This window comes from Coccomyxa subellipsoidea (genome assembly GCF_000258705.1).
Source record: "Coccomyxa subellipsoidea C-169, whole genome shotgun sequence".
NCBI lineage: Eukaryota > Viridiplantae > Chlorophyta > Trebouxiophyceae > Coccomyxaceae > Coccomyxa > Coccomyxa subellipsoidea.
Window position 1 is genome coordinate 525227 of NW_005178036.1, and position 26561 is coordinate 551787.

Genomic DNA, 26561 nt, shown 5'->3' on the forward strand with positions numbered 1-26561 from the left:
ATAGAGGAGCTTTGAGAAATTTTCAAGGTGCTGTGGAACTGCTCAGAGAGGTGCGCCGCCTTGCCACAGCACAATAGCCTTGAAGACGGGAAAGTCAAGGGGGAGGAAGCATCGCAGGATCTGAGGCTTCAAGAGCGCTCATGCTTGAGCCAATTGATTCTCAGAAAAGATGCTATGTCAGCGCAAATTTAAGCTGTAAAACATACAGACGGAAGGGAGAGGGCTTCACGTTTGTGCGCTTCTGTCATCCAGATACGATGCATGCAAAGGAGAAGCGCCAGCTGGTGCTTGTCACCACTGTGGACATCGGTGGAGGTTTGACGGATCAGATTGAATTGTATCTTGGAGACAGACCGGAGGTGAGAGCCTGCAGTCCGGCATAGACAGGCTGGGGCCTGTAAAAGGTGTTGTTCTCAGCTTTATATTTAGCGTTCTTGCAGCATGGTGCCGATATGAGTGCATGGATCGAACACTTGTCTGCCAAATCGCAGGAAATCGCAGCTGCGTTCTGCAAGAAGAATGGACTGCCAGACTGCGTGGTTCAGCCCCTGACAGAGCACATCTGTGAAAACTACCAGGCAGCGCAGCAGGAACACTCTCAGGTGCCCACACCCTTTGCTTGCCAGTCTCTCTGCAGTGCACTAGTATAGCCACCGCACACCCTCCCTGGATGTCACTGCATGCCTTCGTGCAAATACCCACATCTGCTTACCAGGTCAAAGTGTTTGCCATTTCAAATCCCTCCAACTGCGTCTATCTGGCTGGAAAGCATCTGCCAAAACAGCAAGTGAGCAACTTCTCGCTGCGCTGCCCAGGATGGAGTTGCCAATGGGGGCCAGCCACAGCCAGGGCAGCCCAGCAGGGACAGCCTGAGACACTCGGCAGCGCGTTCCTCTCAGTCAGACAGCGCGCTGGAAGGCATGAGGGCAGAGCTGCTGTCCAGCGGGAGGTCTGTGCACAGTGACGGGGCGCTGCCGGCCAGAAGAGAACGCCTCGAGATGGAGGCGCGCTGGTGCGCCCAGTCGGAGGCTGCCGAGTCGGCCGCCGCCAGTGACGGCTTCCTCACAGCCGCGGAGTACCGCTCCGCCAAATCTGGTGCGGCCACCATCCGCTATGCCGAACCACTAAACTCCTCCACCAAGATTTTGGCTGGGCAGTGGCCATTCCTTTCCAACACATGTTCCTATGACCCCCAACACCGAGCCATGCTTGTCCTTTGCATTTCGTTGAGAAGCCATGCCATCCTGTGATTCGTCATCAGTTTTCATGTTCCGAGAGTGTCACTTTGGTCCACCTGTGTGCTCTGTGGCCTCACTCTGAGGCGGATGACAGTGAGCGCCTGCCAAAACAGGTGATTCGCCAGTGCTTGTTGTTAATTGCAGGGCCCCCGTCATCGTCAGGGGGACCGTTCCTGTACGAGCCAGTTGAGGTGAGGGCGCGGCGCTCCACCGCCGGGGGGTCCACCCCCCAGCCCAGATCCCCCGGCGGCCGCTCCGAGGGGTCCATGCGCAGCGCACGGAGCGTGCGCAGCGGGGCACGAGACGGCGGCGGCCGGCCGCGGCCACCGCACGAGCGGCTTTACGGCCACGCTCGGGAGATTGCGCTGAAACAGGAGCGGCGCCGGCAGGCCAGGTTTGCACATTTTGCATGCGCATGATTGAGCTTGTACTTTTCTGAGATAATTCTGCGGTGACACTGTCACTGTTGATTGCAGGATCTTTGCACTCTTTGCAACTTGATGCGCATCTGGCAGGCAGCAACAGATACACATGTTTCGATGGGTCGTCCCTAAATTGTGCTTGTAAAGAGCAGGTGGCCACGATGGAAGGCATCGCAAGAAGTCTTAGCACTAAGCTGTCACCTGTGAGTTCACAAGTGTGCATGCATGCAATCCAGGGACGATGAGATCGATGCGAGAATGCTGTCGGCGCGCAAGGGAATGAACTATGTGAGCGCCGAGCTGATGCGCGCGCGCGATGCGGCCGGCTACTCCAGCTACTGCGAGCGCCTGTACGCCGAGGGCCTGGAGGACCTGGAAAAGAAGAAGCTGAAGGTGCGGAGAAGCTGGTCCAATTATTGTGCATCTGCACATGTGGGCGTGGTGTTGCCTGACTTGCCCTGCCCTGAAGGCCAGCGCATGGTCTGTTCCAGCAGCAGAGCACCATCTCGCACAGACACATTCCTTTGCAATGAACTGCCCTTTCAGCGAAACGGCAAACATCCTTTCGTCTCAGTCATTTCAAGAGAACATGATATGCAAAAGGGCCCCGGCAGCTCTGTAGCTCAGTTTGCTTCTGGTCGCATTACCAAAACCTCCAGAATTGTGAGGTGCGAGGCTCTCCAGGTCACACAATACAATCTAGCCTGCGCAAATGGAAGCAGTGCAAGCTCTGCAAGCTCAGGCAAGTCATTGGTCAATTGAAGCCAATCAGTGCTGATGAGAGCTGAGCTGGATTTCTGAGCTGGAGCTGTGCATTGCTCATTGCAGACGGAAATTCGGCAGAGGGAGGCGGCTGAGGCTGAGCTGGAGGAGGTGACGTGGGCGCCTCAAATCAGCCGCATGGCCCGCAACATGCGCCGCCCCGAGTCAGACACCGAGCTCTGGTCCCGCCTCGCAAAGCCAGCCCCGCACAAGAATAAGGTCCGCACTGAGTCTCATGCGCGCCCTCTGCTTGACAGACAACCAGCATAGCCCATTTCTGGGGTCCAAAGTGGTTCACTCGGACATGACATGATGACGCTGCTCTTCTCACAACCAGACAAAACAGCAGGTGCAGCGCATGCAACGCCAACTTTATGTTAGGGGCATTCAGAGGACATACGTTGGGCAAACATCAACTTGACTGGGCAGTAACAAATGTGAGCACATACTCAAGCCGAGCCTGGGGGCCTGAGAGTCACAGGAGAGCTAAGCGCTTTATTCCAAGTTTTTATACTTTTGTGCAGGAGCGCATAGAGGAGATGAAGCGGGAGGTTGAGGAGGAAGCTGCCAAGGAGTGCACATTCGCGCCCATCATCGACAAACTCTCCGATCGCATGATGACCCAGCGCGCCATAGTGCTCAAGGTACACACATGCACAGTCCATCTGGTCAAGACCCATCTGAGCTTCTGCACGCTCTATCACCTTGTAAAGGGCCCTTCCTGGCAGACGCTTGGTGATAGAGCCCTGTTCCCAGATATTAGCATGTAAACTTCTGGAGTGCTCTCCTTGTGCTTGCTCATCTCCATCTGGTTCAATCGCTGCTTTCTGGGGAGACGCCCAACACGGCCTGCCCGCTGCGAATAGCGCTGCACGTCCCAACCTCCAAATGCAAGCTGACTTACCTTGCCGTTCCCATCGCTTAGAGTCAATTAAAGTTGAATGGGGGACCCCCGGCAGGAGCGGCGCATCAGCGCGCACGAGCAGCTGTACGCGGACGCGACTAGGCGGCTGCAGCGCCGCGTGCAGTACGAGGGCGCCCTGCCGGAGGAGTTCACATTCGCTCCGCGCATCCTCCACCGTGCGCCAGACTCCTGCAAGGTCCTGCGCGGTGACTTGAACGGGAACGGGACCGGTCGCCGCGACTCCGACGCCGATCTGGCCGAGCGGTACGCAGACCCGCTGTGATGTTTGTTGAACAGACTGCCCTGACTGTATTTGCCTGACGGTCCACAACAGATGTCCGGACCGTGCTTTTTATGGATTTGTCCACATGCGTAAGAGGTACCTACTTTGCGACATGCCTACCAAATTACTGTGGCGGTGCACCATATGCATGAAGCTGCGCATATCAGCATAGAGGTGCTCCTTTGTGGGCCGTACGATGTTGTTCAAGGTGGTGCTGTTAGATTTTTGAGGCCTACTGCGGGTGGCTATGAATGGGTCTGGGTTGCAATGTTCTACCCCGGCCACAGACTTCCAATGTGGCTTGTGTCAATCAATATGTTGATTGGAAGCCATCCCCAATAGGTGGATTACTAAGGTTTGGGGTGACATGGCGCGCAGGCTGTACCAGAGGAGGGAGATGGCAGAGGCTCGCAAGCGCGCGGCGCAGGCGGCGGCGGATCACCCGATAGACCCCGCCACCGGCCGCCCTTTCTTCACCCCGGCCATCAACCAGAGCACCCACCTTCGCCGCCGCAACACCCAGGGCCTCCCCGTCGGAGACTACCTCTACTCCAAGTGGTGAGCACTGCCCCTGCCATATGCTAACACCCCTTGATAGTCCCTACGTCTTGTTCTCTTCCGGGTTTGCACCGTTCTGGATTTGCAATCTTCTTTTCACCATGATGGTGTGGGTCCCTGTCTAATCCCAGACTACCTCTGCTCCAAATAGGGAGTCACGATGATCTAGCCCTTGAGATGTGATGAGATGCAAAGTTCTAGGCCGCAGACTTTGTAGGCTACGCGAGTGTGGCTGCAGATAACCTGCGTGTAGGCACCATGGCCTTTGGCTTTGAGGCGACCTGTATTATTTAAAAATTGGTAAAAAACGGATTACAACAGGACATGGTGCTGGGTTTATATAATATATAACATATATGATGTTGTTCTGGGAGTGTTCTTTCTCACTGAGCGGCGTGAAGATACGCAACAGCTGCTCGCAACACCACCTCTGGCATTGCGCAAAGGGAGATGCAGTCATGCCAAATACCAGTTGACCATGCCATAATTAGTGCACGGAGAGGACAGTAGACGCAGGCTTGAGGAGATGTACCAGGCTGCGCTCATGCTAGCCTCAGCGCCTGCCTCGAGTGTCAGCACACCTCATTGCCTCCTTTCTATGTCCAGATGTGCTGCTGCATGGTCCCCAGCATGCTTCTCATCTTGCGAGCAAAGGGTATGCATGTTCCGGCACCTTGCATGCGTCCAAGACACAAGCCAGAGCACGAGAATAACAAAAACGAAAAAATGGTGGTGCAGGGCGGAGTACGAGGGGCGGAAGGCCGCGCTGAGCGCGAGCATGGATGCAGAACGGGAGACTGCTGCGAGCACGGTGAAGACGACAGGCCGCTCGGGGCGCCTGGCCGACCGGCTGCGCGCCAAACGCTTCCACCAGATCTTCTCCTACCTCGACCATGTGAGCCCTTTCCCCTCTCCCACCCCTAGCAGCAACCTTGGGCAATAGAATCACATAGGGTTCCAATGTGTGCAAGCGGTGTACTCAGATTGTGTCCCGAACCTATTGTGAGCAAGCTGATCGTGTGGTTGGTTGGAGAGACACCGCAAGCCCCCTGTCAGCAATGTCCTGACAAGTAGCCTCCAGCCCGGCTCAGTCTCTGCTGCCACTGCCCCATATTCCTGCTTGTTGCCTGCCCACAGCAGCAATCAAGCGCTGAAAATGCCTACACAATTACAGGCTTGAGGTATAATTGTAGTGAGACTGAGGGTGGGATTTGGTGGGATGTGCGCAGGAGGGCTGTGGTGTGCTGGACCTGTTGGCGCTGGCTGCCCTGGACGAGCATGGGCTGATGAAGACGCTGGATGCTGAGGTGGCGGCCGACGTGGAAGCTGCCGCGCGGCTGCTCGCCCGCCAGCTGCAGCACAGCCGCCAGGGGTGCGCGCACATCTACACCCGCTGATAAATGCGGTTACGTCTTTGTGGAAACCTGACTGTTGCTGCCAGACCAGTGCATGTTGTACTAGGACCTGAAACTCAACCAAACCGTGTGCATGCACAAGTGAATAAAAGGGCTCCAGAAACTGGTTCTCTTTGAGTTGGAGCATAGCCAGGTGCTGCCTTGCCTTCGTGGTCCACCTTGCATTAGAAATTCATCCTGCTTGGAAATGATTCTGTCAAAAGCGGAGTGCAGCATCTTAGTGACGGTAGAATCTTCTGCAGGCTGATGAACGGTGGCATGGATAAGGATGACTGCATGACGCCGCCGCCTGCCGGGCAGGGTGCTGATGACTCATACGCACTGCCGCTTGTTGACGCGCATCACTTTTTACGCCTCATGGAAGAGGTGCACTCTCATGCCACCTGCATTGCAGCAGGGCCCCTGCAGTCCTGCTGCGGCTGAAATCTGATACTTACAGATCAGGCAGGCAATCAGTCAATTAATAATATGCTTTTGCTCAGACTTTGCCCATCGTCCCCCCCAATGGTGTCAAGAGATTATACTGAATACAAACCCCTGTTCTCTGTCATGCTCCCAAAAGATCAGGGTAATTGGGTTGGGTGGTTAGGTGCGCAGGTGACCTAACCAGCCTGTCACCTGATAGGTCTGCCTGATCAACGCAGACCAGGGATTGCAGACTGACGAGAAAAACAGAGCCCTTGCGAAGCTCAGCCTTGTACGCAGAAAAGTGTGCAGCAATGACTGGGGTTGTTTCTGCATTTACAGAGCTTACCTGCATGACCTCCTAGCTTTCCAACTCCGTTGAGCAGCCACGTCGTGCAGATCCGACCTGCCTTCTGAAGTAAGAAGTCATAGCGTGCAGGTGATAGTGCGCGGGCGCGGGGGACCGAGGGCGTACCTGCTGCCGTCCCCGGTGGCCGACAGACGGCGCGACCCGGACGAGGCCACCTTCCAACCCAGCGTCTGCTCCCACTCCAAGGTGCAGGCAGCCCTCCCTTTCCCTTTCCTGTCTACCGGTCTTCGCAAACCTCTGCTGGCATGCATGAACGCATGCATCTCCCCCAGCTCAATACTGTACCTGTTGTTGAAAGTTTGCCTTTCGAGCGCTTGCAGAAGCTTTGTTGATGACCTCAAGCATCAAATACCGCTGTGGTGCCATTCAGAGTCAGTCCATTTGTCACTTCACCTACTTCGCGTTCAGGCCAGATTCTGGGAGAATCTGATGCCTGCCTCACAACAGTGCACTGCCTTCCTGAGACTTGTGCCTCAGGCGTACAAGTGCTCAGCAAGGGAGGTGCTGCACTTATAAACACTTATGAGTAATCGATGACGAATATGTTGTAAATGCAGGAGCTGGTGGCGCGTATGATCCTTGAGTCATATGAGTGATTGATGACTAATATGTGGCCAATGCAGGAGCTGGTGGCTCGGCGGCGTGCGGCGGCGTCGGTGGAGGAGCCGGTCTACGAGGAGCTGTACAGGGAAGCCTCCACCATCAAACAGCGCCTGCAGCGCAAGCAGGCCGCCTTCCAGCAGCTGCAGCTCAAGGTGATTCGCTCCTCCTCCTGCCGGCCCACTGGGCAACCCACTAAAACAGGCAGACCCATCATTGATTTTGGGCCTTGGCAAGATGTGCGCATTCTTGTACACTTGCAAGCATCGAATACCTGCTTGTATGCATGCAGGACATGTTGATGACGTGTCCTTTGTTGAGCGGTGTGCTGGGCCATTGTTGCATGATTGCTGTATCTAACAATCAGGTGCAGATCAGCATGACAGATTGATGCCAAACGGTCGAACGGACTTAGTGTGACTGCGCGCCAGGAGTGCACGTTCCGGCCGGAGCAGCTGACCCATGATTCTGACAATACCACAATGACTTTTACAATACTTGGGTGCAACTTAGCATGTCAAGGAAAGATCAAGTGACTGAGTGTTCTTGTTCTGGCTGCGACTCAGGAGTGCACGTTCCGGCCGGAGCAGATGTCGGCGCACAAGGCGGCGCGCGGCCGGGCTCTGGCGATGAGCGGCCTGCGCGATGACGTCAGCGCTGACTCATCCTCCGCATCCGCGCTCACCCCCGACCCCGACAACCACAAATACATGGTGCGCCTTTCTGCGCTTGTTTCCCTCTGGTACCATCAAGCGTGGGGCTGCTGCCATTTTCCTGCCATTGCCCCGGCATGCACAAGTATGAGGCGCGGGTTGTGTGATTCTCGCTCTCCCTTTCTGCATGGGGCGGCATCCGGTGCTCCATGGCACTATTCTTCGCCCACCTTGGCTTGGGGTTTAGGGAAGGGGCCCTTACAGTAATGATTTTTCACGAGGAATGCAATGGTAGAGGAAGAGTTTAAGGTTGATGAAGGGTATAAAAATAATAAGATAGAAAGTGGGTGGACTGAAATGTAAGTGCTACTCTTGAGTGACAGCTGCTGGAGGTCCGGACAAGCACAGTTGTCCAGAAAGGCGAGACTTTCTGGTGTGGCAAATGGCGATGCCGGAGTGCCTGTATTTTCCTGGTGCCTTTGACCCTGGTGCTGCAGCTATTGTCCTCTTGCCTTCTTGCTCTTGTGAATGAGAGCTGCAGTACAGTGGCAGCAGCCTCTGAACGCTAGAAGCATTCAACACGATCAAGACTACTCCGTAAACATTTTCGGGCCTTTCTTGCTCACTGAATGCAAGGGGAAGCCTGTTTTGGAAACCAGGCACAAGTTTTTTGTTCTGAAAGAATGCGACCCCGACCATCAACCGGCCTTAGCTCAGTTGGAAGAGCATGTGACTGTAGAAGCATACCTCCCAGTGGGAAGCTGCTGGTATCACGGGGTCGTTGGCTTGAATCCGACAGGCCGGACTTTTTGTCTTCTTGCCAAGTTTTTCTTTTTCTATGTAATCCTTTTCTGAAGAAGTGTGTGAAGTTGTGTTGAAGAATGCCAGTACCAATGCGTCAAGAAAGGAGACGCATTGGCTTGCATATAAGTCTGCTCTCATGTATTCGCACAGCACACGCGCCATAGTGTGCTTACTCGGCTCTTAGTGAGCAATCGATATCAGTAGGTCTCTCTAAGTCGGCATGCACTTCTTCAGCTTCTCGCAAGAGCACTTATCCCGTGAGCACGCCACTGAATGTTAAAGATTCGCCCCATTGCAGGAGCTGGAGCGGGAGGTACGTGCAACGCTGGCGGCGTCCTTCACGACGACCTGGGACAATCCAGTGGCGGCCGCCACATCATCAGACGATGACATCAGCGGCGGCGCTGATGTGGCGCTGCGCAGCTCCGCCACGTATGAGAGCCTGGCCGCGCTGCAGAGCCTCGCCGTGGCGGGCGCCGTTGCCGGCTAGGCGGAAGCTGCCAGTCGTTTGCCTGAAGCTACCCGGAAGCTTCCTGCACGCTGTGCTGCGAAATTTCGCTGGAATGCATGTGCAGCTGAAGGGAGGAAGGAGATGTGCTGCAAGAGGGTTTCTCAGGCGGCTCCTGCAAGCAAATCATTTGCTTGGCTTGGAGTGTGGATGAGGAATTCTGCAAGCAGCAGAGGTCATGAAGTCAACTGCATGTACGATTCGTACAGTACGAATGAGTGCTTGCCAATAGTCCAACGTGAAGAGCTTTTGCTGGGTGTCACGGATGGTTGTGCAGGACTGAGCATGAGAGGATTGGTGCATCCCATATTTGCACCTCTAAAACAAACATACAATACTTCATACTGTCGCTATTGTTTGAGGCGCTGTGCATCCATCTGTGCCGGGTGGCAGTCGGGGTTGTCCATCAAGTGTCTGGTCTTGGTCTGCAATGAACTTGAGCTACTACGTAGCTCAGCTGCCTTGTGTGATGTTGCCTGTTTAAACCTTCGCAGCTGTTGTGTTGATTTTAGCTTAGATCTGGAAATGACTTGCTCGATATCATGTCACATATCATTCACCATTGTTGGCTGGTGCTGCACTATACCTGTGGGTATACTGATTGGGCTCTATATGTTTTCGCATGTTACAAATGATTTGTGATGCCACCTAAGATGATGTTGTTCCAGCCTGGGCGTGCTCAAAATATCCCAGTACTGGTGGATATTGTTATATCATTGGTTGAAACAATCACGTACACACTCTGGGCAGACCCACCTTAACCACACTCACAATCTGTCTGAAACAACTTCACTCTCAGGGACTCTGATGCCGAATCATCACAATCTCAGCGCACTCGCTCGACGTTTATTGTGCCAACTGTCTTCTGTACACTGTCCGTATGCAGCTGATCTGAGTTATTGAACAACAGGCCCTCAAGACCCAACAAGAACCAGCAACCAGGCATCCCCCAATGCCCCGCCGCTGCCCGACAGTAAAATACATACAAGGCGCTCACAGGGTGTGCAACGCCCAACTCCGCTGACACAACATGAGACACCAGCGCTCAAGCGCAGATCCTACGCCGCAACGGCGCCAGAGCAACGCAGTGCAGTACACGATATTCAGTACACCGAGCAGCCTTGCATGCGCGTTGCCAGCTCCTGCTGCTCGGCCTCCCACTCTTCCTGCGCTGCAAGCTGCTCCTCATAGTCCCACTCTGCCTCCTCGGCGCCGGCCGTATCCTGCTCGGCAAATGCTTCCCCCTCCTCGGGCGCTGCAGCCTCGGCGATCTGCCCCACGTGCGCGTACCAGCCACCCTGCATGCAGCGCATGTGCCACTCCTCCGCCTGCCACTGCTCCTGCAGAGATACCGCTGCATCTTTCAGCCATCTCGTTGATACAAGCAGATATCACGAAGCATGCATACCATGATGCCTGCCAGTGCACAAGCAGAGCGTACTGGATAATATGCCCACAAAGTGCAGTTGACACTACTGGGGCTCAACAGAGGTCATCTGTGCAGGCAATGCAGTATTGGGCCAGGTGCTGTGGTGGAGGACATGCCCAAAAAAAGAAACAGGGAAAAAAAAAAAGAAAGGAGAAGTATGGGAGTCAAACCTGGAGGCAGCGCATGCAGCGGAAGATCTCGCCGACATACAGCGCATCCAGCATGGCGTAGTTGATCTGCGCGCGCGTCAGCCACTGTGCCTCCCAGTCCCCCAGAGTAATGGCGCACCCCTTGGGCGGCCAGAAGCCCAGGAACTGCCAGACCAGGTGCTTCAGCCCGATTCGCTGGTCCTGCCCTGGGAACATCTCCCGCACCACCTTCTGTAGATCCACCAGCCCGTCCCACGTCTGCACACATGCGCAACAGATTAAATAAACTTGTGTCTTCACAGAGGGTGGGAAGGTCTGTGGGGGGGCATGTGTAACTTGACTACAAGGCAGGAGCTGATCTCTAGAAGGGGCAATCTGCGACATGCCATCCGATGCAGGGATGCAAAAACAGGGCTGGCTGAGTGCAATTGCGAATTTGAAGATGGTGAGCTGTGGCAGTAGAAGGCAGGGCAATCAATACACAGCCATCTGGTGGGTGCTTCAGACATGCATGACACTCAGAAGCATCATCAGCATATATCTGATGTCCACGCAAAAGCTGTACTGCACTGCCCTTACACATACATCCAGGCGCATAGTATGACAATCTTGCCATTGCACCTCTTATCTGTAAGGGCGGCTCACCTTGCTGGGGATGCCATAAGAATACTCCAACTCGCGAACATCTGAGGCCCAGCCTGTGCCCAAGAACTGCATATCTGGGTGTTCCAGGAATTCCATCAGATCATCGGGCAGCTTCCCTCCCAGCCTCATTTTGCACAGCCGCAGCAGCACGACGTGACTGGCTGAAGCTATGGTGAGCAGGGCCACCGGATGTCGCTCGCCGTGCTTCAGGTTGGGTACCCACTCACAGTCTGCAGTGGCAGGAAACACTTGTCTTCACCACAACATGGCCAGTGCAGGTTCAACAGGTACATACGGGTAGTCATTTATATGGATGCTTCACTGTTGTGTCAAGAAAGACAAGATTTGGTATCAGAACGTGGGTATTATGGCGAGGCAGTGTGCTCGCATTTCGTTGACCTGGAAAGAGCGGTAAGACATTTCGTCCTCACCTAGCGCGAAGACCTTGTCCTGTGATGTGTTGTACAGCCTCCTCAACGCCGCACCAACCCTGGAGGGATTTGCCACGATCTGCACCCCGACCACAGGCACACAGATCCTGGCAAATATGGCGCTGATCGCTTCTCTGTCTCAACCCTAACAATCTATCTGTATAACCCGACTGTGATCAAATAAATATATTTGATGGATATAAGCATCGACATTTTACCTCGCACGTAACACCATCCGGTATGGCTGGAAAATTTTCGTCAGATCGTTCTGTAGGTGACCATTGTAGCTGTGGTCTCGTGATGGTGAATGAGTACCACTTGCACTCCCTCCGGGCTGATGATGTATGAGACAGATCGTAAGCTGTCATATCGTCGCTCGAAGCGTCGCTTTGAGCGGTAGGATCGCCATAGACCATTTGTTTCTCCATGCACAACATTTCCTCTTGTTCGCTGCCGTTGCCCAAGAAACGCATTGCCCGACACCTTCTCGGATTCTAACGTCCGTGAGGCCCCTCCATGGCCCTCAACACACTTGGGGGCCCTGCTTTCTGTTGAAATTATCGGAGGGAAGCAAGAATTTGGTGGAAGCTCAATGAGTCACCCAGGGGCTGACTACGTAGGCCCAGAGCCAAACTTGGCTCCAGTTTTCTGGCAGCAAGTTTTTGTACAGTGCGACCCAGCATGGATTTAAACTTTGCAAGTGCAAAACATTCATCGCAGCTGCAAGTAACCTGCAGACTGAGGTCCAGCAACTAGTGCACTGCTAGTGCAGCAGTGAGTGCAAGAGGCACTTCTCAGACTCTGGCCCAGACTTCAGAAGTGATTTCTGCATGCGAAGCCAGAGATCCAGCAAATTGCAAAACGTCCACAGCAACAATTCAATCCATGCTCAACTTTTCAGCTGCACAAGTTGCAGCTGCATGCTCAATAAGCTTTCATCCCTGTTGCGAGTGCCTCGCAAGGCCTGTACGTCTACTGCCTCACAGCATCATCATGATGCTCGCCAGTCCCATCAGCCTGTCAGATGGGACATTACCCAGAACATATAATTTTCTTGTCCGCATGGTCCCATGCTGGTACAACCGCCAGATGGCATTTCGAGTGCCAACACCCACTGGGAGAGGGTTCACATGCAATTCAGCCGCTTGCGGCAACCTTGAAATGCAGAACAATTCCCAGACTTGAGCTCTTACTCGCCCTCAGTGACTCTATTCATATAGCGTCAGTAGCTGTGTGATATAGCTACCTAGCCACTGCTTGATCGCCAAAAGTATTTTGCCGACACGCATCAGAAGGAACATAGAAAATATTAGCAATACAGCCGAGATTGTGCACTGCATGGCATGCAACTCTGCCCGTGGATATCTGCCAGCCGGCACAAACATGACCTCAGATGATGTACATTGAAAAGATTTCCAGCTCGATGACGCAGGTAAGGAGAACACAAACTCCTGCCAAAACCTTGGTGGATTTGTTTCTGCTTGTACCAAACTCATCCCCAGGGATGATCACAGTGGATGGCCCTCATTCTCCGGAACACTTCTCCCACATACAGCGCATCCAGCGCTGCATAGTTGATCTGGGCCTCTGACAGCCGGAATGCCTCCCAGTCCCCCAGCGTTATCTGGGGGCCCTTGGGGGGATAGAAGCCCAGGTAGTGCCGCACTGTCTGCTTCAGGCCCACGCGCATCTCGTCGTTCATCTGCCGCGCGATGTGCTGGATGTCAATCAAGCGGTTCCATGTCTGTGCATGCGCAACAGGCCGTTAGAGGAACAGCGCTGCAATCTGCAGGGCCATTGTGTCTTGTTGCCCCTGCTGTTCTCATTCCCCGGAGCCATGCTGCTAATTTTCAGCAGCCCACTGCAAGCAAGATGGTGGTGTGCATTCGTCGAGGCTTGCTGAGCAAGTATTAGTGCAGGGCAACAAGGTTGGCTGCCTGTCACTGTATTCGCAAAATGAAATTGATCCAAAGATGCACACTGCAAAGTTTGGAGGCGCCACTGGCATATGCAGGTTGCAGAACATGCTCAATATGACCTGCGCGCAGGGGTGTGTTGGGCGTGAGGTGCAACTCAGAGCGCCCAGCTGTACAGCAGAAGGGACACACCCCTCTCTGGATATCATAGGAGAACTCCAGCGCAGAGCTGTCAGAGGTCCAGCCATTGCCCAGGAAGTGGTTGCCCTCGTCCTCCAGAAAGTCCAACAGGACGTCGGGTAGTACATCGCCATCCAGGTGCATACGGCACAGCCTCAGAAGCAACACGCGATCCGGTGTCGCAATGGTGAGCAAGGCCACTCTGTTGCGCTCTCCCCTGACAGTGTTGGGCCGCCATTCACAGTCTGCAAGCACATGCTAAATGTACTTCTGTTCGTGAGATGTGGTCTGGCCATCTTCGCTCAAAAGGACACAGCTGTGCATGTTGGTTCTCTGTTGCGCAGAGGGAGACTGGTGCAACGCCCCACGAGCAGGAATTTGGCTCACCGAGAGCAAAGACGTTGTCTTCGCAATCTTCGCATAAGTAATCGAGAGCGCTTCCGATGTTGTGTGGATTCGCCACGATCTGTTCAGGAAAAAAAGGACAACACCGCTTGCACGACGCAAAATGCCACAAGTATTTGAGTACATAGGTGCATGCGCGCACAGTTGAAGTCGTCAATTACTTGTTTTTCTTCAAACAATAGCAGCTCATGCGTACTTTTCGCGTCACGCCCGGTGGCAGGACTGGGTCTGCAGAGCTGGAATTAGCGGTCCTCGACCAGTTCAGTTGCGGCTTTGTGACATCAAAATTGCACCATTCGTCATTCCAGCCACAAGTGTGATAGCAGCATGATGTCATGTCGCTTGGATCATATGGGTCAGTGACCTCGTCTTGGTCAGTATACCCATCGGAGCTGCTATCACTGTCGTAATAGGTATTTTGGCCCCACATCGTTCAAATTGTTTTTTTTCTCAAGAAATTGGGGACAGTCGATGCTAGTGAACAGCGATAAGAAGCGACATACTTGGTCCAAGAGTTCTGGTCAAAACAGGGCAGCGCAGCACAGCACGGCCATGTGGGCGTCAAATTAGGCACCTCGTGGGGCAGCTGCTGAAGAAGCTGCTGTATGTGAAGGGAGGTTTTCAAGTTGAAATTTCCAACTTTCCTCGAGAACTGTGGTTTCAATTGAAGCAGTCTGAGCTTTCCATCCCTTAGAGCACAAGCGTCATGACTATGGCAGCACAGCTGTTCATGGTACTGCAGGTTCATGGTACACTTTCGTGGCTCCACATGCATCCGATGCATATGAGTCATGATATGATATTGTATGATCATACTATTAGTAATGATCATGATCACCATGATGACTGTCGAAGATGCAACGATGTTAGAGCCCAGGCTGATGCAGCTGCGACTGCGACTGCCGCGCAGTGCCCCGCTTGGGCCCCATATGCATACTCTGAGGCATTGTACATACCGTCTACGGTACAAATTTGTTCACAACGTTGCAGCAGTCAAAGTTTTTCCCCCTATCGGACCTACTCTGTGCACAGGCATTTGCCTGGTGATTTGACGCTCTCAACATCTCATGAATACAGACTTGCAAGTCAGGAGGTCTTCAGCCTGAGTCAGGCCCCCTTCTGCAAACCTTCAAAGATATTCAGCCACGGTGGGACACTCTGTATGACTGGCTTGATCTCTCCAGCTATGGCAATTCTTCAACTCTATCAGATACTATCTTGATAAGGTGCAACACACTGGCGAGCATTGCAGACACCTTGCCCCAAACCTGCACAAGACCAGCGCTCAAATCTGCTTGACAGGCCCAGATGCTCTTGAGCTGGACTTTGATTGATACTGCTCTCACATTGCACTAATCCATGTCCCTCAGGCCCAAAAAACTTCAGAATTCAATGCTCGCGACAAATGCTGTATGTCTATCACACGGCGCCACGTCTGCACACCAAGCAAGCTTTAGCGCTATAGCTCCCAATGCATGCAAATAGTTTCTGCGTGACAAAGACAAGTGCGAATGCTTCATTAGTCCGCCCAATCTAGCGGAGCACCTATGAAATTGGGGGCGGTGAGATATGGCCTGCCCAAATCCAATTCGAGCTGCAAAATGAGGGGCTGAGGATCTCAATACAACAGCAATCACAGGAAACTGAGAGCAGAGACTGACAATTCTGTAATTAACCGCATCTGTGAGGAGCACTCTAGTTCAAAGAAATTCCTTGGAGGCAAAAGCTAATTATTCAGAACATATGCAATGGCACCGGTATTGTGGGATGAATTCTCAGGCGATGAGTTCAACCAGTCGTATCAGAGCAATGCCACCTTCCAGAGCTGCCTTTCACCAACCGCAAAAGTACATGAGCCAAGAATGCCACAACATCAAAGAAGAATCCTTGAAGGCAGTGCTTTGGCACTTTCCAACTGGAGAGAAGTTCTGCAAGCGTTGACAAACCAATTATCATCCAGATGCAATACTTCAATTGATGTCACAAGACGGTAAGCACACCCCAGAATGCTCAAAGAGCCCAAAATGTTTCTGGGCCAGGACTCCAGTGTACTGTGAGGCAACATGCTGGACAGAAGCACCAGGGATCTCCCTCGCATGGCAGAAGACTTGTCAATCACTGAGAATTGCTGTGCATCCCCCGCATTTCTCGGAAAATTTCCCCGACATACAGTGCATCCAGCGCAGCATAGTTGATCTGCGCGTCTGACAGCCACTGGGCCTCCCAGTCCCCCATTGTGATTATACTGCTCTTGGGCGGCCTGAAGCCCAGATAGTGCTGCACCATACTTTGCAGGCCCACTCGCAGCTGTGGGTTGATGCTTTTTGACACTGCCTGAATGTCCAGCAATCCTTGCCAGGTCTGTGCACCCAGCAAACACTCAGTATGTATCACTATTCATTGCTTTGAATGGACCTTCCGCCCCCTAGGGCTTTGTCGTGCTCTTACAGATGCCTGAAAGGGACTGCGCAAAGACTGCACATCTGCCAGGGGCATGATAATCGCAGACAACGAATTTGGAAGGCTCGCAGCGGCAAGGAGAAGAGCTTTGTAAGGCTTCAAGGTCATGCCTGCTGCGCAGAATGGGTGCTGGCAAAGTTGTAATGACTGACCTAATGCTGGGAGTATCACGGAGAAGTTGGGTTGTGATCTGCAAATGATGCAGCTTAGGCGCCAGGCGTACCTCCTTGGGTACACCATACGAGTATTCCAATGCCGAGCTGTCAGAGCTCCAGCCGCTGCCCAGGAAGTGGCATCCCCCATCACAAAGGAAGTCCATGAGGGTGGCTGGGAGCAAGCCATCTCTGAAATACATGCGGCACAGCCGGATGAGGGTCACATGGTGTTGTGATGCTATTGTCAGCAGAGCCACCGGGTTCCTCTCCCCTCTTCTGTAGCTTGGCCGCCACTCGCAGTCTGCAAAAGCACACAGCTTTTCCTGGAGGTGAGAACTTGGGCAATGATCTGGTGGCGATTGCAACCAAGAGTGCATGCGAGTCCTGTGCATACACGTAAACCTGCAACAGAAGTCAGTGTGAAGCTGCATGCCACTCACCTAGGGCGAATACTTTGTCAGGAGACCTTTCCAGAAGGTTGTCAAGGGCACGTTGGAGCAAGTGAGGATTCGCCACGATCTGTGGAACGACTCAGAATACCTTGGATACGAAAAATATCAGGTGGAACAATGACTGGATCAGAATCCTTTCGCTGGAGGATATCCTGCAAGGGCGCACCTTGACAGTCACACCTGGTGGCAGATCTGGGGCAGTACCGAAAGAGTTTTCGGTGCTTCTCCAGTTCAGTTGTGGCGTCGTTACATCGAAGCTGCACCAGAACTTATTCCAGCAGCAGCTGTACTGGCATGCGTGGATCAAATCACATGAACCGTTTGAAACAGTATGCACCTCCCTTTCCTCTGGCTGGTCAGGGGGATACTCCTCGCACACCTCGGACTCGCATTCATCGTCAGAATAGTCCCACATAATGCAGTAGAGCTAGATCATTGGATCTATATTATACAAATGGGCTGCTGATATACGTTCTTGTTGACCTCCTTCTTCCATTGCAGCAGCTGCCGGATCCCGAGAAGCTGCCCCCACTCCAGTGACGTAACACCTACGAAATGCTTGAAATTTAGAGGTTCATTGTCCACATTTAATTTAAATTCACGTTAAAGACCTAGGATATCGTCTTCGGAATTGAGTGGGAGCGTCTTGGGAATTGAGTGGGCGGAACTTCGAGACAATTGCCCTGTATCCCGCGAAGCAATCTGCGATACACCACGACCATGGCCGATAAGGATCTCCTCTACGTTGTCACTGGCGCTTCTCGAGGCCTTGGCCTCGAATTTGTTACACAGGTTGAATCTAAAGCCAACCATCTTACTCTTGCAGCATTGAAGCCAACTTCATTTGCACGATGTGCACAAGTGATCTAAGCTGCATGCTCAATCCCTTGTTGTCTTCTGAACATCCTTCCATCAGACGTGGATACCTCTAAATTTCATGGCTTGTTTGAGTGGTGCAGTGACCAACTGTGACCACCTGTCAATAGAATTACCGTGCAGGCATCGTGACCAGAATTTCCTGCATCTGCAGCTTCTGCACAAGGGCCACCGCGTTGTGGCTGCGGCACGCAGTCCTAGCAAGTCTTCAGGCTTGGAGTCACTGGCATCAAAGTATGGCTCTGCTCTGACGCTGGTCACGCTTGATGTTTCAGACCCAAGCTCCATCGAGGTAACTGGAGACCACAATCTCTCCAATTGACCATGAAATCTGTCCCAAATTAGTGCAGCTCCTGCTGCCACTGAATATACTGATGGCCACTGTGTGGCAGGCTGCAGCAAAGTCCATCGCAGAAGCACACCCTGGCGGGGTTGATGTCCTCATAAACAACGCTGGCATCCTGGGCAGCTACACCCGTTCATCAGAGCAGTAAGTCACAGTACATTTCCCAATGTGTCTCCTTTTTGTACATGAAATAGCAAGCATCACTTGTGCAGTATGCATGGCACCGCACAATCTGCACGATTTGTGGGTGCGGCTTTGGAGTGGCAAGCAAGAGAACTACGCATGGTACAAGCACTCTCAAAAGTGCTGTGCTGCATGCAGTGATGGCGGAGAGCTGAAAGACATCTTAATAACCAATGTCGTAGGGCCATTTCTGGTCACTCAGAACCTCCTGCCCCAAATAAGGAAGGGCTCAAAGAAGCAGGTACAGCGCACCACGATCCGCATTATGATGTGCTTCCAAATCCAAGAAACATGGAATGTTGGTTCTTTGACGCGCATTGTGGTCATCTGCTGTGCCATCTGTGCAGATCGTCAACATCTCTTCAACAATGGGCTCTATCAGCAGTGCTCTGAATTACCTCAAGGAGGGCTTGAACCCGATGTCCAAGATGCAGCTTGGATACCGGGCCAGCAAGTCAGCGCTCAACATGGGTATGCGTCTCGTCCCTGATCTTACTACTGTCATAATTCATTCCTGCAACGAGGGACCTTGCTCTGGAGCCCTTCTGTTTAGTTGCTCGGCAGCTGAGGTAACCTTGCACACCACTGCTTGTCAATCAGCAGGAATATTACACGGCCAGCAAGCTCACCATCACCAACCTCTTTCATAATATCCTGGTTGCAACTGCAGCGCCTGCATTTTTTTTCAGCAGCCAAGACACCCATGTGCACCAACAATTTTTGAACCAGCAAGGGATTGCTGCAGCCAATTTCCAGTCAACTGTTCTGCACTGCTATTTCTGGTCTGCATGTTCTGGGCCCCGGCTGGCGGGGGGCGGTATAAATACTGAGCACCGTGCCCACGGTTGATTGGGTCTTGCTTGGATCTGGCGAGTCCAACAAGGGGTAGGATTTTGGCAGCCTTTACTGCAGCTTGTCTGCAGACGTACCTTGCTTCTGGCAGGAAAGGCGTGTAATAAAAAATAATAATAATGTTCTGCAGAGACTGCGTCGTTGGCGTTGGATCTGCACGGCGAGGGCATCACAGTGATCTCCATTTGCCCCGGCTGGGTGGCCACAGACATGGGAGCCGGCAGCGCTGCAGCCATGAACATTCCAGGGCCGACCCTGGACGCACCCACCAGCATAGCTGGCATGCTGAAGGTGGTTGATGGGCTGACTCTGGAGCAGACTGGCTCCTTCTACAACCACCAGGGCAAGGTGGTGCCCTTCTGAGGCACTCTTGACAGCCCAGGGAGATTCAGGAATCCGCCTGGGTCTGGCCCGAGGCTTCTGGGTCCTGGGAAAACTTCTGGCCCGCCCTTAGTATGGAAATTTTTGCCAGAGCGTTTGAGCAATCCTGTGCCCAGAAGAGCTAGGTAGGCGGAAAGTCTCCGGGCTATTCCAGAGTGGCCAAAAAGTACCCTATGGGCCCCTGAAAATATCCTGAGGCCCTGCCAACTTAATTGAATCCCTGCGGCCGCGGCAGCGCTAAGGGCGCCTCAGCAAGGGGTGCTGGCTGGAGCTCCCAGCAAGTCGGGCATGCATAGGCGTTGAAGCAATCTCAGGGGCTGCTGATCATGCAGTGATCTTGGATGGGGCAGATGTGTTGAGCATCATGTGAACATGATGTTTGATGACAATTTCGTCGACTCTAGCCAGATTCCCATTAGCGTCTTGGCGGCGAACCCGGGGAGGTCTGAATTTCAGACTATGAACCAGAAAGAAATATGGAAATCAACCATAGTCTGTCAGAGTATGATTAAGAGCCTATGTGGCGCTGTACTGACATGCCTTGCATGGCATGTCTCTCACTGGCTCATCTCTCAGGCTCTTTTCATTTGTTTCCTGCATGCAAGAGGTCATTCAGGCTAGCAAATACCAGCTAGCTACAGATACCTTCAGATGATATCAGGAAGCTATAGTCACTAGTGGTACAGTACTGCTGTAGTACTCAACTTGAAGTGCCTGACGGCTCCAGCCGGCCGGCCGCGGGTTGAACCTGTGTCCAAAAGAGTGCCCATAAAATGCACTCAGGAGAGACCACGACAATTCAAATGTCTCCCCCAATCTTTGCCACTAATCGTCATTGAGAGAGAGAGAAAGAGAGAGAGAGAGAGATTACTAGAGACTACACCAGCTAGTACACTGTAGGGTACTACCGTAGTAAAAGTAGTGACTACTTTTTCCAGCCACTGGCACACAGGGCTAATTAAAAGTCCCACATAGCTCAACCAACCAGTAGCACGCAATCTGTGAATACTCAATAATATGTATGCCCGCACGCAACAATGTGTCAACTGCCAGAAGGACTGCAAAATTGCAGGACAGACATCCATGCAGATATTTTGGGGATGTTCCAGCTTTACGGCATCCGCTTCCGTTCTGAAGGAAGCTGCCATGGGTAATGCAGCCTTGTAAAGCACCTTGGACGTAATGCTCCCTGCATTAAACCCCGAACCTTGCACAATTTGCATCCAAATACTCGCTTTTGGCACCATCACGATCAGTCTTCCAGTGAAGGAACAATGACAGTCAATGATGAGCAGCTCGTCTACGTCGTCACCGGCGCATCTCGTGGCATCGGCTTGGAGTATGTCTCCCAGGTAAGCACTTTCATCGCTGCTGAAAACTAAGAAGTCCACCTCCTCTTATCCAAACCTCTTTGGAAATTAGAATTGTTTCGTTGACATCCACTGCTTTCGGAAGGCGGCCATCTGTAAGGCTGCAATCTGGGGTGAATGAGGACTGACCCTCTTCGATTGGGATGTGAAAACCTCGCATCTGAAAATTCTTCAATTAATCGCAGCTTCTTCAACGAGGTCAGCGGGTGGCGGCCGCAGTGCGCACCCCAGAAAAGGCCCCAGGCCTGGCGAAATTGGCAGCAGCACATGGCGATGCGCTGACTCTTGTCACCCTGGACGTCTCAGACTCAGCCTCCATAAAGGTCGTTCTCCATCACATTCTTCTAATTTGGTGCTCAAGAAAATTCTCAGAGCTTCCATCAAGCCTCAGAACCTTTGGACAGCAGATCCCAGCACTTGCTTTCAAGCCGACATCCTCCCTTGTCTGCCTTGCAATAGGCTGCAGCTGCGTCCATTGCCAGAGCACACCCGAGTGGAATTGATGTCCTCATCAACAACGCTGGCATCTTCGGCACCCCTTGTCAGTCCTCAGAGCAGTGAGTGCTTCTTGCTCCTTCACAGACCTTGCTGGTTTAGCGTCCCGAGCCAAATTGCTTCGACATCCATGCTGTCAGATTCCCATCCTTCCAGTGGTGCAGAAGAGTCACGGAGAATTGTTCATCGAGCAAGTTGCCCGTTTGCAGGGACGAAGAGGAGTTCAAGGACATTCTGATGATCAACACCGTGGCTCCCTTCCAGGTCATCAAAGCACTCCTGCCCCTCATCAAGAAGGGCAACAAGAAGCAGGTGACATTCTTGGACATAGATTGCAGTCAATACTTTGCAAGTGTCTCTACTACATCCTTGGTAGACCTGATTCGTCACACCTGCCGGGGCAGCTTCCGCATGCATCTGTTTGCATGTATGGTAAGCACTAATGAAAGTTTCTCAGCACTTTCTTTTCCAGGCAGGGCTCAGGGAATATACCTGTTTGAAGTTCTGTGTCTGCTGCACAGATCGTGAGCATATCTTCAACCATGGGCTCCATCGGCATCCAAGCAGAGTCTATCCATGGGGGCGCTGAGCCCGGCTCAATGGCCAGGAAGGCAGTGGCCTACCGGGCCAGCAAAGCAGCCCTCAATGCAGGTAAGCTTTCCTGCTGCACTCCTGCCGAACTCCTTTGTGAGGTGACCTTGACACGTTTGGGCATAATGCTCTTTCTCTAAATTTCAATTGACCACTGCTTGCAGCGAGTGTGTCGCTTGCATGCATGTACAGTGCTCTCTCTGACAGTTAATCTTGGTTCTCTGTGCAGTGACTGTCTCCCTGGCAGTGGATTTGGAGGCAGAGGGAGTGACAGTGGTTTCCATGTGCCCTGGATGGGTGGCCACAGACATGGGAACAACCGCGAGTGTCTCAGTGGGCATTGAGCGGCCTCCCCTGGACACCCCCACCAGTGTGGCAGCCCAGCTGAAGGTCATTGATGGGCTCAAACTGGAGAAGACTGGCACCTTCTTCAGCCACGAGGGCAAGGTGTTGCCGTACTGAGGTCAAGCACATCAATGACATAGTGGAGTCGATGAATTATTCTGTAACTGGCCGATCTGAATGGCCGGGACAGTTTTGCCATTGTTTTGGAAGTGTATCAAGACTGGTACCTGCCAGCTAATCTGGTGTGCTCAAAAGGGGCTTCACTAATATTGACAACATCGCAGGAGCTGTTCCATCTGACAAGTACTAGGGTTGAAGAGTAAGTGACTTTGAATGCAATTGACTCACAAGGTGCAGGCCATCTGTTGACACTGACAGCATACGCACTCAACGCACAATGAGCCGTCCTGTAAGAAAGCATTGCAATCGCTCTCTTTCGCCGTGTTATTGGGCTTATCGGACAACATTTTTCTGCGATCTGCACGTTCCATACCAGGACAGCTGCACATGAGCACCAGCATGCGTAAGACCAAGTCAAAGCTTGATTTGGTAGTCTTTGCCACAGCGGCCGTTTGGCGGTCAGTGTGCATGTCCTGCCATCCCCTTACATAGCCAGAACTTTATGCATGCTGACCACAGTCGTCATCATGACACATTGCATGTAATGCTCCTGTTCAAGGCACCAGCGCATTCTTTGTAGCACGGTGCCCAGTTGAGAGGCAGCCCTTCAAAGAAGTCCATAAATATTTTCTGTGGTGCCGGGCTGCGCAGAGATGATGTGGAGTCCACCACATTCAATGGCACATTCAATTAAATTACCCTTAATCAAGGTTTCTCTTCAGAAGCCACCAAGGCAAGTTGTTGAACCTATGGCAGGAATGAGATGTTGGCGTCTTATTAACAGCAAAATAATGCCAGATGGACTATCATATGATATATCATGATCATAGCTATCAGCCAGTTTCTGACGTCTTGAACTCGCCCACACGGTGTAATTGCACAATGCCACCGACGCGGTGCCACTGCAGTGCATGCAGTCTAAGCAAGCACAGCTTCACCATCACAAACCTGCAAGCGCGCGCGAAGATGTATTGCATGCATGCATTGCAATGCAGAGTGACTCTGCCGAGTGACTCTGCCAGAGTCTACTGGGACTTTTGATGTCTTCGGCACACAATTTGTGTCACTTCTAGGACTTAAGGAAGAGTTTGAAACCCGAAAATATTGGTTTGGTGGGAAGCTGAGGGAACTTTGAAGGAAGCTGCGATTGAGTAATACGTCCTCGTAAAGATGTCCTAGCGTAATGGGATTGAATATAAGATCTGGAAGCTCAGCACTGTGCAAAACTCACATTTTTACTTCCAGATCGCACATTCACGAACATACGCATCAAAGATGGCCGTTTCCGACCAGCAGCTCGTCTACGTCGTCACCGGGGCCTCACGCGGCATTGGCTTGGAGTATGTCTCCCAGGTGTGTGCCTCGCCTGTGCCAATAATATACTATACGCTTATGCTGTAGTTATTTGAATGATTACACCTTCGTGGTTGAATTTGTGAGGGACGCAATATCCAGTAGATCGTGCTCTGGTGATTTATACATCCGACACTGTACAACGTACTATATCGTCAGTTTTCCAGGGACTTATGTATGACAACTTGTGTGTTATTTGTACTGCAGCTTTTGCAACGAGGCCACAAGGTCATCGCCGCAGCTCGGAATCCACAGAAGGCCAAAGGCCTCACTTCGCTGGCAGCCAAGTATGGCGATGCACTGACTCTGGTTACCCTGGACGTGGCAGACTCAGCCACTATCAAGGTCAGCCCCCCGGATGATCTACAACTTGCGTATTTCTTACAGTGATATGTGTTGTTTCTGAAGAAGACCTTTTCAGGAGTCTGGTGAGGCATCGCAAGTCTTTCTGTGGGAGGCAACAGTGAAAATACCTTCTTTGCCATGCTACAGGCTGCAGTCGCCTCCGTCAGCGATTCTCACCCTGGCGGTGTGGACGTCCTGATCAACAATGCTGGCATTTCAGGCACCATCGTCAAGTCATCAGAGCAGTGAGTCTCCCTTATCCAATTGCACCGATGCATGCATCCTTAGACATGCGTGTCCTCAAGCATCACACCCTGTTCAGTCATTCCGTGTTCCTACAGCAATTCTGTTCAGACTGCATGTGATACATGTGACGCTGATTGTCTGCCATGACTTCATGAGTACTTTGCTGGGCGCAGGACTGAAGAGGAGTTCAGGGATATTCTGATGATCAACACCCTCGGCCCCTTCCTTGTCACCCAGGCTTTCCTGCCCCTCATCAGGAAGGGCTCAAAGAAGCAGGTGACACCTCGTAGCCTCTGTACCCAGATTTCTGGACCAGACCTTTTGACGATGGCAGTGCTGCTTGTTGTCAAGTTCATCTCAAGCCACCGTTGCCTTGCTGTGTATGCACTGGTTTCTCCGCACTGTTCATGTCGGCTTTGGAAATCTAAGACAGATAATACCGGGCTTGATCTGCTTAGAATCCTGGTGAGAAATGCACATTATCAGCGCTTCTGTGGCATGTGCTGCGTAGATCGTGAATATCTCCTCGACGCTGGGATCCATCGGTGAAGAGGCCAAGATGCTGGGTCCCGAGGCCAATGAGCAGCTCCTGGTGATGGCCAGCAACCAAGTGGGCTACCGCGCCAGCAAGGCAGCCCTCAACGCAGGTGAGTGCAATGCTCCACCTCTGGCCTGCCCCATGCAGTGTGCCCTCCTGGTCATGCAGTTGCTGCTTTTGATCTCCCCTGCACTGTCCGCTTGATCAAAAGGAGTTGCCACTTCTCATGCTCTCTCTTCCTTTATCTTTGATATCATATCATATCATATTTGATGATCATATGCCACGCATGCCCCGGGATCCTTCAGTAACGCCTTGCGCTACCTTTGCACTGATCTTTGCAAACGACACTGGTGAACCCCTTTGCATGCAGTTTGGGGCTCAGCACAATGTGGACGGCTGCTGTGGCGTGGCTTCATGCATGCAGTTCTTCCTCAATACGGTTTTCCACTGTTGAAGGCTGCTGTGTCGTGCTTGCAGTGAGCGTGGCGCTGGCAGTGGAGCTGAAGAAGGAAGGCATCACAGTCACCTCGCAGTGCCCCGGATGGGTGGACACAGACATGGGTTCGAGTGCATCTGACACCCTGGGAATTGACAGGCCGCCCCTGGACACACCCACAAGCGTGGCAGCCCAGCTGAAGGTCATTGATGGGCTCACTCTGGAGAAGAGTGGCACCTTCTTCAACCATGAGGGTCTGGTGGTCCTGTATTGAGTTACGATTACTCAGACAGGGCTCTCAATTTTGAAACTCTACTGTTTGGATGGCACAGGCCAATCCTCTGAATATTAATGGGTGGAGTCAGGAATTGGCCAGTAACTGGCCCATGGGTTGTGAGCCACTTGCATGGTGCTGGGGAGACAGGACAGATGCAATCAGACATATATGTGTACAGTATTGTCTCGAAAAAGCGTGTAATAATAATAACAATAATTGTCTCGAAGTTTGGCCAACATGTTACATGGAACAAAACCGGAGTGTACGTGACAGATCACCATCAGAGCTGAGTGATCACGACGCACTGTGAATTTCCTGGTTTGTGCTTCTAATGAAGTCATGTGAACTCATTTGAAGGTGGGACTGATTGCAGTCGAAAGCTTGTGTGCCTGATGACCTGCAGCTATACCAAGTATTTACAATGTGTTACAGTGTTGAGGGGCTGGGCAATTGCATCATAAAATCAGATTGTCCTTGTAAAGCTAGCTCAAGCTTCCCAACCTTGCAAGAGGGAATCATATGACACTAACATTACACCAAGACTGGGAAGACCTAGTAGTGCGCGCATAAATCATCATCATCAGTGGCAGCCCTTGTCACTCTAGTTGCAAGGTTTGCCTGTCTGGGATTGGCGCTCTTGTCCCTGGGAAATGGCAAGCT

At 52.4% G+C, this 26561-nt stretch overlaps 5 protein-coding genes and 1 non-coding gene across 6 annotated transcripts; 5 read left to right on the forward strand and 1 right to left on the reverse strand.

The window, feature by feature from the left end:
• Window positions 1-257: 257 nt before the first annotated feature.
• Window positions 258-8904, forward strand: COCSUDRAFT_41669 (hypothetical protein; the record flags this gene model as incomplete). The annotated part of the gene is made up of 16 exons (XM_005647907.1): window positions 258-359; window positions 492-602; window positions 816-1095; window positions 1383-1632; window positions 1897-2053; window positions 2489-2641; window positions 2947-3066; window positions 3382-3590; window positions 3988-4167; window positions 4906-5062; window positions 5397-5539; window positions 5825-5948; window positions 6427-6543; window positions 6981-7112; window positions 7524-7670; window positions 8713-8904. The coding sequence occupies 16 exons, from the start codon at window positions 258-260 to the stop codon at window positions 8902-8904; spliced, it is 2574 nt and encodes an 857-aa protein (XP_005647964.1).
• On the forward strand, window positions 8313-8415 carry COCSUDRAFT_t35. Its single transcript has one exon. It is a non-coding gene; the product is annotated as a tRNA-Tyr (tRNA).
• A 630-nt stretch (window positions 8905-9534) lies between the features above and the next one.
• On the reverse strand, window positions 9535-17559 carry COCSUDRAFT_65906 (ribonuclease H-like protein; the record flags this gene model as incomplete). The annotated part of the gene is made up of 10 exons (XM_005647908.1): window positions 9535-10262; window positions 10522-10758; window positions 11146-11375; window positions 11577-11655; window positions 13117-13320; window positions 13685-13889; window positions 16248-16438; window positions 16761-16993; window positions 17133-17211; window positions 17482-17559. The coding sequence occupies 10 exons, from the start codon at window positions 17557-17559 to the stop codon at window positions 10026-10028; spliced, it is 1773 nt and encodes a 590-aa protein (XP_005647965.1). The 3' UTR covers window positions 9535-10025.
• A 200-nt stretch (window positions 17560-17759) lies between these two features.
• On the forward strand, window positions 17760-20004 carry COCSUDRAFT_53333 (NAD(P)-binding protein). Its single transcript, XM_005647909.1, has 6 exons — window positions 17760-17936; window positions 18175-18312; window positions 18413-18510; window positions 18688-18790; window positions 18897-19020; window positions 19532-20004. Exons 1-6 carry the CDS (start codon window positions 17865-17867, stop codon window positions 19762-19764), a joined length of 768 nt encoding a protein of 255 aa, XP_005647966.1. The 5' UTR covers window positions 17760-17864; the 3' UTR covers window positions 19765-20004.
• A 1052-nt stretch (window positions 20005-21056) lies between these two features.
• Window positions 21057-22700, forward strand: COCSUDRAFT_62958 (NAD(P)-binding protein; the record flags this gene model as incomplete). The annotated part of the gene is made up of 6 exons (XM_005647910.1): window positions 21057-21134; window positions 21338-21475; window positions 21612-21709; window positions 21857-21959; window positions 22169-22298; window positions 22468-22700. 6 exons carry the CDS (start codon window positions 21057-21059, stop codon window positions 22698-22700), a joined length of 780 nt encoding a protein of 259 aa, XP_005647967.1.
• Window positions 22701-23931: 1231 nt separating this feature from the next.
• On the forward strand, window positions 23932-26124 carry COCSUDRAFT_53334 (C-signal). Its single transcript, XM_005647911.1, has 6 exons — window positions 23932-24056; window positions 24264-24401; window positions 24549-24646; window positions 24821-24923; window positions 25159-25294; window positions 25666-26124. Exons 1-6 carry the CDS (start codon window positions 23979-23981, stop codon window positions 25896-25898), a joined length of 786 nt encoding a protein of 261 aa, XP_005647968.1. The 5' UTR covers window positions 23932-23978; the 3' UTR covers window positions 25899-26124.
• The last annotated feature ends 437 nt before the right edge of the window (window positions 26125-26561 follow it).

Bases quoted from the DNA above. Each gene is read 5' to 3' on its own strand.
- COCSUDRAFT_53333 (XM_005647909.1), top strand. From the start codon at position 17,865: ATGGCCGATAAGGATCTCCTCTACGTTGTCACTGGCGCTTCTCGAGGC. The intron at 18,791-18,896 runs GTACAGCGCACC...CCATCTGTGCAG, and splicing joins GGAAGGGCTCAAAGAAGCAG to ATCGTCAACATCTCTTCAAC. The intron at 19,021-19,531 runs GTATGCGTCTCG...AATGTTCTGCAG, and splicing joins CAAGTCAGCGCTCAACATGG to AGACTGCGTCGTTGGCGTTG.
- COCSUDRAFT_53334 (XM_005647911.1), top strand. From the start codon at position 23,979: ATGGCCGTTTCCGACCAGCAGCTCGTCTACGTCGTCACCGGGGCCTCA. The intron at 24,057-24,263 runs GTGTGTGCCTCG...TTTGTACTGCAG, and splicing joins GCTTGGAGTATGTCTCCCAG to CTTTTGCAACGAGGCCACAA. The intron at 24,924-25,158 runs GTGACACCTCGT...TGTGCTGCGTAG, and splicing joins GGAAGGGCTCAAAGAAGCAG to ATCGTGAATATCTCCTCGAC.